Raw genomic sequence first — 14064 nt, forward strand, 5'->3', positions numbered from 1 at the left:
TAACTTTTTAAAGGCCACATTATCATTCTCATTTTACTTCTTTTAAGGTGGTATTTCCAGTGTCATAGTGGGAAACTCTTGTTATCTGATAGTTAGAAAGGATTATTAGGGCCACACTAAGAAAAACAAAAATTGTATTGATCATTTTGAGAATAAAGTGGAAATTTTGAGATCAAAGTTGCTGTTTCGAGACAAAATGCCACAGTTGATATACCCTCTAAAAAATGCTGTGTGCAGACAAATTGATCAGCCGTCTTGTGATACAACATCCATTCTATTTATTGCACGAGGGTGTAACCGTTGGTATCCTTGCATCTGTCCATTGCCAGCCATTTCATTTTGTACAAAACCGCCAACTTTTCCATGTTTGTGTGGTTTTTCCATCTGACCAGATGCAGCTTTCTGCACCATATTTTCAGTGCCCTTATACTTATCACCACCACTAAAGCTGATCCTGAAGTACAGTTTCACAAACTTTACACAAGGAATGTTGTAGGAGCCGTGGCACTTTGTCTTGAAACAACAACTGTAATCTCAAAATTTTGACTTTTCTCAAAATAGTATTTAGACTTTTTTCTCGAAATATATTTTTGACTTTGGACTTTTCTCGAAACTTCTACTTTAATCTCAAAAAGATTAACATTTTTTTCTTAATGTAGCCCTAACACTCTGTTGTACATACTTGTGTTTTATACATTTTTCATATTTTTAAATGAAAAAATCAAAGCCCCTTTTTCACTTACACAAATATTTTAAAAAAGTAGGAACTAGAGATTAAATGGTTATATGAATTTTTACCACACCACAAAGATAAATTGTTTAACAATGACTGTTAACCTCTTTTTTGCACCATTAGTCACAGTTCACGTTTTCTTAGAAAGATAAATATTTTCCAGTTGTCATCTACTACATCTGCCTTCGAAATAAGAAGGTTCATGTGAGTTGCAAAAAGATCCTGCTCTTCCTTTTTGCCCTATAGCAAAAACCTTTTTTTCCTCTTTCTGTCAAGTTCTTACGTTTCCATGTGGAATTTAACCCCCAAAATAGGCATAAAAGTGAAATATGGAGGTTGAAAAAGACTGCAAGTCCCTGCTGTTGTATTTCTCTGTGACTTGGTGCAACATGCGGTTCCTGTAACGTTAATCTATCAGTGTTTGTAAGGTTAATTCCTGAGGACCTCTAGGATATTTTAGAATGAGTCTTACCAAGCTTTTATCTTTTCCTACATTGTGAGTATATGGAGTATCTCCTGAGGTGTTGCATCATTCATAGGACTTTCCCGTTTCAGATTTGCTTCAGTATTCTGTCTGAGTTTTCCTTCCTCCATCCAACTGCAATGCAGGGTACCACAGCACTACTAAACAAGAACACAGCATATTCATCTAATACTCACAGCAGATGTGATTCACATGGGCGCTTTGTGTCTAGCATTCCTGCTGAAGTGTATCCCCCAGAATTAATCGCAAAGGAAATGAGAAGACTGAATAAGAATGGAATATGACAAAAAGATTTATTGCTCAGTGGACACCTCTGTTGATCTCATATTAAGGACATATTTGTGTTAGCATTGCAATTTCAAGATATTAATCTTCTTTCTGATAATATCAAATAAATTACAACTATTTGGGGTCACGTGAAGCCTATGCCTTTCCCAGAGTATAGTGTTTGGAAGAAGGCCACTAGACTACAAACAGATAAATAACTGAAGAACAGGATGTTGACTATATACCATTTTTATTTGAAATTCATGTCATATCTGCTAGGAATCTCTGAAAGCAATGTTTTAGATTGTAAACACTCAATGATTAGCAATTTTGCAAGAAGATGATTACATTTATGAAATAAAATGCAAAATAATGAGTGTCCAAAAGTGTGTTTTTATTTTCTTTTGGCAATAGCAAGAACTGCTGAGTATTTTTTATATGGGGAACAATGGAGTGAATTCTTGGCTGACTTTAGGTGTGGTTTGTACTGTAGCATTCCAGCTGCACTGCAATCTTTACTCAAAAAAAAAAAAGCTACCAGAGCCAGACAGTTTTCTGTCAGAATAGCACTGAAGTTGAAATCAATATTTCATTCTGGTCCAGCTCTCGTGTGCTTATAAATTAGTTGTTGTCAATTTTTTGCCATATAACATATGTAGCTAGTGTATATTATAGTACCCTGAAGTACACACCATTCAGAAAGCTCACTGTTTTTTCAGAGTAGCATAGTAAACAAGGCTTTAGTTTGACCTGCAAAAATCACATTAGTGCATTTCAATGTGTAAACTCAAATTGAGGCTTAGAATTCACTCTCTGTGTGCTCTGCTGATTTAGTTCAATATCTACTTATGAGAAGAGCATATGATTTGACTTTTGGTCCCCTGACATCCTCGCCTCTGCTTCAGCTTTTGCAGCTAATACAGTGAATATTAATTTCTTTCTGCCTGAGGGTTTTTGCTTCAACATTGCTGGGGAAAATCCCAACTTCCTGCATTTATGTGACAGGGGGTTTCTCTCGTTTGTTACAGCTACCACAACAGCGCTCCTAATTGTACTGTAATATTGATTTGACACGGTCACAACCCACTGACTCTATATTTTGCAGTGCACATAGTATAGTCCAAATAAGCTGACCTTCACTGAAACTGTTCTGGCTGCAGTTCAACTTATAGTTAGCTGTATTACTTGAACCGAGTGACTCTGAGGTAATGCTCAGCAGATTAGAAAATTTCTAGAAAGAAAATAAAAGCGATCCTGGTGTGGCATGAATCCCCCTGGTGGCAGGTCTAAGTCAATGGCAACCTTCCAATGGTGCATTTTTAGGCTGTACCACATCAGTTCAGTGGGGGGTAGAGCAGGGGTTGCCATGGTGAAGCTGCCAATGGAGTAACATTTGTCTGCCTAATGATGTGAACATGCATTGGAGGTGTTCTTACACAGAGGATGCAAGTCACAATAGTCCAAATAGAAATAATAAAAGGAAGAACATGCATATGGAGATGACTTAACATTAAAAAATAAGCTCAGAACACCATGTGTCTGGCTTTTATTGTGACCTTCTAAATGTTTTATAACCTTTGCTTCTGCATCATTGACCCACAGACCCCGAGTCCCAGAGGAAGCGGACTGTGCAGAATGTCCTTGACCTACGCCAGAATTTAGAAGATACAATGTCAAGTCTGCGGGGCTCCCAGATGAGCCATAGGTAAGTAAAATACATATATACATGTATTGATAAAATTATGAGATGAATCCATTTATTAAAGTCAGTTTAAAGTGAAGAAAAACACACTTAGACCCTGCTGGATTGATACATAAACACAATCATGTGTAAGCAGTTGTAGTGTGGCTGCTTACAGTGTTGCCACTTGGTGCACATCTGCCTACATCCGTCTTAGATGGTCCAGCTTTGTTTCATGGTCATGACTTCATTTTGGATTCCCTGTCTTTGGCTCTTAGGTCTTGAGGTCCTCAATGTTAATTTCAACAACCATGATCGAACAAGATACAGGACAGGTTTTATTTTCATATTGGATATTAAAGTCTGGATGTACAATATTGGGCAATAGTCTTGAATCATCCCTCATGTATTTATATTTTGGAGCCAGACTTTCTTGTAACTTTTTGCAGTGGTCTTGAGATATAGTTCTCCAGGCCTTGTAAAGCTTTGTTTGGACATTGACTGCTTTTGTGCCTGACAATTTTCAGAAAAACATTGTTTGTTTATTTGCTTGTTTATTTATCCCTTTAATAAGATATACCTGAATATGCAAAAAATGCCAAAGATAACAGGAAATTGTATTATTGCACCAAGAAGGTAATCCTTGGTGGCATATATCTGCATGGTGTGCAGTTTTGAGGACAAAAGAAGAAGTGGCAGGCCTAAAAAACTATCTACAGCAGAGATACAAAAAAAAACCCCTGAGATAAGACTTAGAGAGATTAGACTGACCTTCAGTTGATCCAGCGAGTGTTTGCCAAAGCATTACCAAAAATCTTCTCAAGTTATTTTTCAGGAAGGGAAACAATGAGAAAGGGCTGAGGTATACCAAATTACACAAATACTGGACTGAAAATCAGTGGCAACAGGTCACATGGAGTGATGAATCCAAATGGGAAATTTTTAGTTCAAATCATTGTAAGTATGTACGGAGGAGGTCAGGGGAGAAATAAAACAGTCAGTGTCTACAGATAACTGTACAGATAATTGAACTTGTGTCATGGTTTAGTGCTGCATTTCACCCAAAGGTGTTGGTCTTATCAAATACCAGACTTTGATCCAATATCATCTGGAAAGCATCTGATTAGAAATTGCTTCATTTTTCAACATGTCAGTGATCCTAAACACACTGCCAAAAAATAAAAGCATACCTAAACAGAAAGATACAGTCATGAACTAGCCTCCCCAGAGTCCAGACCTCAGCATTATTGACTTGTACAATCTGTTTTTGCCTTATGTGCTGCATTTCCATTTATGTTTCCACATGTTTTTAAAAAAAAATGCTGCACCCCTTCCCCATTTTCTTACCTTCCTTCTTCTTACATAATTTTAACACCAAACCCATTGCCTCTATATTTTAAAACGCTCTTGGATACCTAATGTCTTATGTCTTATCTATAACAAAGTTATAAACACCCACATGCAGAAATTCTCAGCCTTCAGGTTGATGAATTATCCATGAAGAATGGATAAAAATACTTGCATGGTCGTGGGCACTGCAATATTTATTTGGGTGACTCGGTCCATCTAGTTATGTAATCGACAGACACAGTAGACGCTCCTAGCCATTTGGAGGATGTTTCTAATTCTGACCCACTTACAACAGAGAACATTTTTATTAATATTTTCTGTGTGTGGTCCTGAAAAGCAAAGTCCTTGCTATCCTGGAATACTTCCTGGTACAGAAAAGCAGTACATTGAAGAAACGAGAGTCAGAGAGAGAAATGCTATATACAATGCAACACAGAGATATCAATTTATCCATCTTTTAGTCTTCTTCTAAGCAGCATATTTTCTAGTTTTACTCCCTGAACTTGATACAACACAACTGGTGTATCTAGGTCAAGAGCGACTGAATGCCACTGTTGGTTTCTTTGAAGAGAAACTCAGAAGAAAAAAGAGAGAAGTTTTCTGGGTGTGCTGTGCACATCTGGAGTCTTTCTTTTAGGTTTCTTTCGGGACAAGACTGTTAACCAATTGCTTTGAACATGTTTGTAAACCACCCTGACCCTCTCCCTGTGTGCCTTTCTAGCTGTCTGGACAGCAGTAATGTGGGTTATGACAGCGATGAAACCAACGCTCGCAGCATATCCAGCCTATCCAACCGCTCATCACCTCTTTCCTGGCGCCACGGCCAGGCCAGCCCTCGTCTTCAAGCTGGCGATGCCCCATCCTCCACAGGTGGCGGATACCAGGGAAGTAAGAGTGGTTCCCAGTACACAGCCCATACAATGCCTGCTCGCTGCTCCAGTAGACTCAGCAGCACGTCTCGTATTGAGCTCATAGAAAGCCTTGATGTTGAGGATCCCGATCTCAAGTCTGGTTACCTGAGTGACACTGACCTTCTAGGAAAGAGCCTGCCAGATGATGATGATGACAACCTGGCTAATGGGTAAGAGCATTTAAAAAATGAGAACATGAAGCAATAGTTTGCTGCCGATGGTGCATACTGGTTTGTCCTCCATCTTTTGACTTTAAGAAGGTCAATGAGAAGCTCAGCTGCATTTTAATAAGTAGGCACTCTTCTTGAAATGCTGGACATTACCTCATATTATCGGTCCTCATTTGTAAATATGTGCATATTTTGCTGGTCAAAAAGAAACCTTCATGAAGGAAACTTTTCATGTCGACATCATGAATTTCTCTTCATTGCTGGAGCCTGATGTTGCTTGGCAGGCTTATCAGAGAGCTTTCATCAGCAATCTCTGTGGACGTGCTTGGTTTTTTCTTGCACTTTAAGGACTTCTCAAACTGCCCAAGACATTGTCTGAGCCTGTTTTTTGCTGACCGTGTGGAAAGCTTCTTTTAACTTTTTCACTGAGGAGAGAAGTTATCTGGGGCTTTCTCAGTTACACAGTAAACATTCTCTCATTTCTGCCAGATGTCAACAGTGTATACACAGTATATACAGATGCACTAAATAGCTCTGATGACATATGTAGAAAGCTGCACCTGGTTAGTTGTTTTGCTCATCTTCTCACTCACTTTCCATCTTACATGATTCCCACATTCTTTATCTAATTCCCACTCACATCTTGACAGCTGACAGTGAGCGTGAGAGAGAGGGGAAGAATCCAGGACACTTCTCCAGTGTAGCAGCTTTATCACTGTTGCACATGCAGTGGGACTTAAGCTCTCTGGAGCACTCCAAAGGCCCTGCATGCCAGGTCACGTTCTTACTATGTGCACTAAGGAGACGAGAGGAAGTGAGGCACAGTTTAGATGAGTAGAAATTAGAGCATAGAAGAAGAAAATCCAAACTAGAACAGAGCTAAATTAAATGAAATTAACATGGAGAACTGGCTTCACAAGTAAAGATAGATGGTTTATTTGAAGGAGAGGGGTGAAAAAAGATCAAACAGCAGAAGGCTGATAAGGTCAGGATTAAACAGGGATTATGTCAAATGGGTCCATTCCTCACAGTAACAACCATGCACTAAAAATCCATTTAAATCTGCCCTGTATTTCTCCTTGTTTCTCGCTGCAGTAGCTCTGCTGGGGTGTTTCAAATTTATTAGAGAGGTGAGCGGAGAGCCTCACCTCTGCTTTTTGACACCGCAGGCAGCAAAGATGCTAATCATTTTATGCAACACTAGTTTTAGAATGCCTCATCATGCTCTCTGTATTAGGCCACCAAAGTCAGCAATCCCTAGACATGCTTTCAAGGTGACTGGAAGAACTCTTGATGGGAAAAACAGGTCCCTATGGAGCATTTGTACCATTTATACCCAAAGCATGCTATGGATATGCCTCCTGTTATGTGTAATAACAGGTCACTCAGTCTACAAAACATACTAGGATATAGAAATATTTTGTGCTGTTCTCTCTAACCTTGACTAACTTTCGTGCTTATACTGTAGTTGGAAGGTTGAAATCCTTCTGGTTTGTTGGCTTGGATGTGACTCTCCTGCAGGAATAATAGGGTGCTAGTGCTCTACATCAAGAATTAATTGTGCCACAGAAACATACCAACACCCTTTGGTGTAGATAACAAGCTAATCCAGTTTCTGAAGCAGGCGCTGCAGCACATGCTCTAGTTTATTTATTTATTTATTTATTTATTTTACAGTATTCTCTGTGATACATTTGCATTTACTCCACATCCCCTGTCACACACTTACAGTTCAGCTCATTGAGAAGCTACCAGCTCTTGAAAATAGATCAGGCTCCTCCTGCGTAACCATGGAAACCCGCTGAAAATCGACTGTAAGGAGAGGTGCCATTTCTGCTCCCCTTTCAGTAAGGCCCCAGTTTTACATTTTCATAAAACGCATTGATCTGAAATGAGCACCCCTATAAACAGCTAGATATGAATGGCACATTGAGAATGTCAAATCACTAATGCAGTTGTAGTATGTAATACTTGTAATACTCATGTATAAAAAAAATCTTGAAGGCTCAAGAGAAACGGGCTAGAAATGGAAAACTGAGTGAACTGTAAAAATGATAAAACAAAAGGTATGTTGTTAAGACTAACTAGTCTAATGATACTGCAGCACATTGGTCAAGGCGTAATGGATATTGATTAATCCACACCAGGGAGCACTGCTTACATAAGATGTTCACAAAGACCGTAATCACTGCAACGGTGTGTCTTCATCATCAATAACCTGATACATAAGCCAGTCTCCTCATCAGCTCCAGCCTTCCTCAGACAGGAGAAGTCTGAGGGAAAGCTGCAACATGTAACCTAATCATAACCTGGTTTGTCCTAATTTAATTACAAAGAAAGGATACATACCCTCTCTAAAGACAAACAAGACGATCTGGGGATATACAGGTACAGTTCTGCTGCTTCCATTTGTCACCATTCAAATCTTAAGCCATCCAACAGTGCAGTGTACACCTACAGTTAATGAAATATTAATTATTTAAAACTTCATAATCAATGTTTGTACACTGATAAACTCTGTGGAACAAAGACAATCTGGCAGACTTTGCTGTGATCTAATCCATCGTTCTTGTCAAATCACTAATACAAAGGAGATGGAATGGCATTATTCAGTTTCTGAGCCTTATGGCACAATGAAGTCCACCATCTCTAGCTCACTCAATCCATTTACTTCAATTTAATTAATTTATATAGCACCAAATCGCAACACCAGTCACCTCAAAGTTCTATATACTGTAACTTAAAAACTAAATGAATACAGAGGAAAATACAAACAGTCAGATGACTCCCTATTAGTAAGCAGTTGGTGACAGTGGGAAAGAAAAACTCCCTTTTAGCAGGAAGAAACCTCCAGCAAAACCATGCTCAGGGAGGGGCGGCCACCTGCCATGAAGACATGACTAAAGACTGTAGAAGAAGAGAGCAAGAGACTAATAATAACTAATGATTAAATGCAGAATGGGGTATAAACACATGAGTGGAAAAGGTGAGTGAAGAAGAAACAGAGTATCCTGGAAAGCCCCCAGCAGCTTTGGGAGAGGATGTTTCTCAAATCCAAAGTGGGAGCTGGTTCCACAGAAGAGAGGCCTGAAACCACAAACGCTATGAGGTCTTTAAGATAAGATGGGGCCTGATTATTCAAGACCTTGTATATTAAGCCTTGAATGTGTATGTGTGCGTAATAAAGTTACAGGCAGACGGTTTGTTTTTTAGTTTCTTTGGTATTTGAATTGTTGTTCAATACTTGATTGGCAAAAACCAGCACCGGGGAGAAAAAAATGTTTGAGCCTTTGTACAACTTTCTTCATTAACTGGTTACTTTGTCTCTCTGTGATTTAGCACTGGCCATGTAGTGGTGTAGGCTTTATGTAAAGGTGGACATGGCTTACAGTTTGGAAAAGTGAAGCATATCTTCTAATCATCTTCAGCTTCCTTGCTTTGTGGTCTCAGTTAATAGTTTCATGTGTTGTTTAAAACATCATGAGGTAATTTTATAAATTGCGGTCAAAAAGAACTATCAAGCAGGCTGAGCTTTATAGAGGCCCTTCCTTGTGATTTTGAAGTTACTACCATATGGACACACATTCTCTCTGTGTTTCTTAGCCAAATCCACCCTCACTCGACGCATCTGGTTTCAAAACACCAAGATGGCAATCCTGAAAGCACTTAGATCTTGTCTTCACCTCCTCGTGTCCATTAGGTATAGATAAAAGCAGTGTATGAATGTGTGTGTGATTGCGCAAATGAGACTTGCAGCAGAAAGCATTTTGAGTGCTCAAAATTTAGTAGAGGTAAAGAAGTATCAGTCCATTTCCCATTTCTGCAAGTTTTCTTCTTGACTGTTCTCTACTAAAAGGATGTGTTTACATTCAGTTACAACTAAAATTGCCATAATTACATAGAGTGTAATAACAAAATTGTACATCATTTTCCATTTTGCCCTCAGTAGACTCGATGTCTGCTTGAAATGTTGGCTGGCAGTGAAGCTAACAAGAGTTTTTGTTTTTCTCATCTCACTAGCACTGCTCAGGAAGTGAGTTGCTGTGTTTCAGCTTACATTAGTGTGTTGAGCTGGCTTCTTATTTAGGCTTGACCACGTCAGGAATCATAAATGTTTCCTGTGGCTGCGTTCTTCACACCATATTGCCAGTTTTTAACCATCACTTATATGATATCATCCCGTTAAAAGCCATATTTTGAGAGGCTGGTTTATGAGTGGACCAGTAATCACATTATATTGATGGTGGTTTTTCCGTATCTGGTATTTACATTATGACTCCTGTTCAGCATTCAGTGTGATTTTTTTTTTTTTTTTTTTTTTTAGTGGTGTTGAGTCAGTTATGGTTGATGTTTTAGCTGTAGTATATGTAATCATTCATGTAAGCAAGCTTTTAATGTCTAATACAGATGCTCACTTAAGAAATTACCTAATGCGATGAATAAAGCCTCATTTTTATATTTTCTCAGAAGATTAACAGTTTGAAAACCTTAAATTGGAAGAGGAGAAAAGCAAATAGGTTTTAACCTTTCGACTGCTTTCAAATTATTTTTTTCTTACATTAGAGCAAAGGGCACTTAAATTCAATAATGAGCTACTGATAACCACAAGAATCTAAGGTCAGTTTTCTTTTGACAAGGAAAGGTTTTTATACCTTTCTTCAGTCTCTTAATATAAGAAATAGAAAATGTGAGATACCTCACCTCTAATAAAACAGAACCATAAGGTTTTCATTGGCTAGGAGACTCATTTACCCAACATTATCTTTGAAATTAGTGCTTGCATAGAAATAGTACTTTTGAAAAACTAGTTTGACTTTTATAAGGTGCAAGTCATTATTTGTTACTCTTACACATACAGTTTTCTATATTAGCTATTTTTTCAGGAATAGACAAAGAGGCTGTAAACACATTCAAATAAAATCAATACATCAAATACAATGCAGCAAATACATCATCCAGCAGACACAGCCATCATTTGGAGTCATAACTCAGTCAACCAGATTCATTTTGATTTGTCTGCTGCTTGATGCTGGGCATGTACAGTTAGTTTATCAAAGCTTTTTCACTTAAAGCAGTTACTAAACCAAAGCAGTAAGCTCTTAAGTATTCAATGCTTTAAAGCTGTAACAGCTTATTTTCCCTTCTTTAAGCCATTGCTGTTAACATTATCATAAGACTTGAATAAATAGTACATAAATTAAATGGTTTTATTAGCAAATGGGCAAATTTATCAAATGTTGTAAACTCACAAATGACACGATATCATTAGAGTTGCTTCATACAGATAAAATACGGCGTAAGAAAACAAGAGAAACATAATAGTTTATTTCTTTCCGTTGTCCTGTGATAATGTCTTTCTTTATTACTGCTGGAGCAGAGCAGAGCAGAGAAAGGGGGCTGGTTCAGCAGCATCACCCTTCTGATCATGCGGCAACATGGCTCTGGATGTGCTGCCATGGCAACCGTCTTCCACTGACCCAGTGATGGGGCTGCCTTGTGTGTCAGTGTGATAGCTGCTGATTTGATGTATGTGTGGAGGATGTGTACGTGCATTCTGTGCCGGTTTGTTTGAGATATGGCGAGAAAGGGTGAACGAAATATGCAAAGAAAAAATGAGAGAATAATTGATAGACAACGAGAAGCTGATGTAAAGACAGCATGATAACCACCAGATTGTTTTATATCTGGCATTTTGGGGGACAGGTGCTTGTATGAAAGGGCATTGTTTCTATTTCTGTTTGCATTATTGGTTGATAACCACGATTTACTATGAAAATAAGTGTGGGAAACAATAATTTTAGCTTTTTTCCCCCTCTTTTGGACCTTTGGGCCCTTTTAAATACTGAATATATGTCATTGCTATCTTTGCCTTACTATATATTGTGGGATAAAAACTTGGCTTAGTTTGCTCACCATTTCCATGGTTAAAGCCTTGGCATGTGTGAAAGTGAGTGCAGTTTTCTAAATTTTAAAACATTTCACAGCTTTATGGAAACTATGTGTGTCGGCAAGTACATTCTCTAATGCACACAGGGCTTGCTGCAGTCCTGGATAGTTGCCCATGCTAGTCTGCATTCAATTTCCCTTTCCTGACTGGGCTGGACCTTTCTATTGTCACCAAGTGCTTCCTCGACAGTTGAGGCCTAACGCGTTTTTTAAAACCCACTTAAACACATTTGCTCAAGAGTTGGTCTTTGGCTTTTCTATTCTGGTTCCCCACAGGCACTGCTGGTATTACAGTTTAGTGAGCCAGCACTTGGAGTTTGTCATTTATGGGCTAGAGCTCAATAAAAAGGGATTTGATTTTCTTGATTCTGTCTACTACACACATTTTTAAGCTAAGCTAATTTGATTTTGTTTCAAAATGGTTAACAGGGAAGCAATAATGGAAAAAAGCAATCTCCATTATACTGTCCTTTGTGTTACTGTTGAGTACGACAGATAAATAGTGCACTCATTCTTCCACAGTCAGCAGCTCGAACGCATCTGGGGTCAATATGGAGCTCATTCCCTAACAAAGGTCACTAACATACTGACTCCCCCAACACCAGTGTGCTTCCACCTTCACCATCGTCCTCAGCCATGTGAATAATGGACGATTATTGCAACACCCCGGGGAAGATGAATCATCCGTGTATCATGTCTGCGTGTGGTCGTCTGGGTGCACAGTTTGGATTCAGACGGTGTTTAAACTCAGCCCCAAGTGGAAAATGTGATACATCAACTTTTTTCCCCCCACAATGGTATGTTTAAAAACGGGAATCTTATGGCATGTGGAGGGTGAAGACAACGGTGCTCCCCGTGGTAATCGGGGGAGTTGTCAGATTATCCGCTTTTGAATATGGCTATTGATGTCATTTTAATTTAAAATGTATTTGCTTTATATTGGATTTGGTTCTGCGTCAACTGACCTGGTACACAAGTTGCATTACTCAGACAGTAAGATCAGAGTTAAGTGCCATATTAATAAGAAACTAAAAACAGAGTGCAGGACAACACAATGAAACAATACAATGTCATAATACTAGCACAACTTTCCACACTATCAGGCTGTAAATGTGGCACCAAATGAGACTGAAAGCCTCAGAATTAGGTGTGGTGTCTATATTGTTTGCTGTGTCTTTGAGGGGGAAGTCTCCTATGAGGTCGATGGAAATGATACATTAATTTTCCAGTCCAATAATCAGACGACAAATACATTTTCTGGGGATCTGAAGAGATAGGTCAGCTGCAGTCTCTGAGACGGTCACTGATGCATCCCAGGCCCATTTGCTTTACTGATGTGCCACTGCTCTGTGCTGAAGGCTGCCCAGTCCTATTTGCCTAGTTATGGTCAACCTCAATACAGATCAGAATTGGGGGTTGTGAAGATCAGAGATGCATAGCTTTTTCATCTGCAGTCTCTCTGAATGAATGATATTTAAGCAGACATAAATCACTGAATACAGTGCTGTCTTTCTAAAGCAGTTTCCCACATTGTACTTCTGAGCTGAACGCACACAACAGAGGAATGTCGGCTCTTTCTCGCCATCAAAGGTCTCAAAATCAAAGTCCTGCTTTTTTTCTAAATGCCAAGCGGTGCCTCATTTTAAAACACAGCTGCAGAGCATGTACATTAAACTGTAGCCATAGCAGGCACAGCTTGAAATCATTGTGCCTCCTGCTGGAAATCAAATGTCATTGCACCACATTGCTGGACTCAGCTTTCATTCAGGTCTATTTCTATCAGTCTCTTTCACCATTACTGAGTTCACCTACTTGGATACAGTGCAGACTTGTTATGAAAAAGCTACCGTAATGCTGACTTCGAAATGGCTTGGTGGCCAAGAGCAAACAAACTCTGGCATTAGTAATGTTGTTTTGACTGAATGGGACCAAACTAGTTGAGAATGAGAACCTTTCGAAAAGACTTTGGATGTTTTATAGATTTGAATTGTCAATTGTTTACCTGTCCACATACTTTTTGCCACTGATGGTTTATTACATTTTGTTGTCCCTCAGGGGAAAATGCTTACATGAACTCTTATTATGGCATCCACATTATTCAGTTTGCTACTAATTTGGATGCCAGTCTGTACTGATGAATTCAAACTGAAGAGACATCTCGCCACTAACAGGGATAGAACCTATTCATTTCTTATCTGTTTTTAGTCTTGCACAATGCAACACACTTTACTGCACCAGAGAAATATGGAACAAATGATTTAGATCAAATATCACAACAGTAGAGGTCGAATCCTGAAAATGGTTTTCTGCCTCAGTAAAAAAAACAAGGTGCTATGTCTTCTCTCAGATGGGTTTAATCTGCACTTTATGAGTCGGTAAATACTTGAAGCCCAGTGGTGGCATAATTACTCAATAACTTTCCATGTAACCAAATGTACAAAGGATGTTTTTTACACATGCCATGGGGTTATCAGTGCCGGACAGCTGTTACTCTACAGCACAAACATGACTTCAAGGCTTTT

At 38.9% G+C, this 14064-nt stretch overlaps 1 protein-coding gene across 14 annotated transcripts in view; it reads left to right on the forward strand.

Annotated features, from left to right (window-relative positions):
* Positions 1-14064, forward strand: part of nav1b (neuron navigator 1b) — a 66120-nt gene that overhangs the window by 23774 nt on the left and 28282 nt on the right. For all 14 annotated transcript variants that reach the window (XM_025907118.1, XM_025907120.1, XM_025907112.1 and 11 more), the window contains 2 exons: positions 3087-3189; positions 5237-5596. In XM_025907118.1, coding sequence (XP_025762903.1) covers positions 3087-3189; positions 5237-5596 — 463 coding nt within the window. The remainder of the gene's footprint in view (positions 1-3086; positions 3190-5236; positions 5597-14064) is intronic.

Source organism: Oreochromis niloticus, linkage group LG5, assembly GCF_001858045.2.
Source record: "Oreochromis niloticus isolate F11D_XX linkage group LG5, O_niloticus_UMD_NMBU, whole genome shotgun sequence".
In the NCBI taxonomy this organism is placed as follows: Eukaryota; Metazoa; Chordata; class Actinopteri; order Cichliformes; family Cichlidae; genus Oreochromis; species Oreochromis niloticus.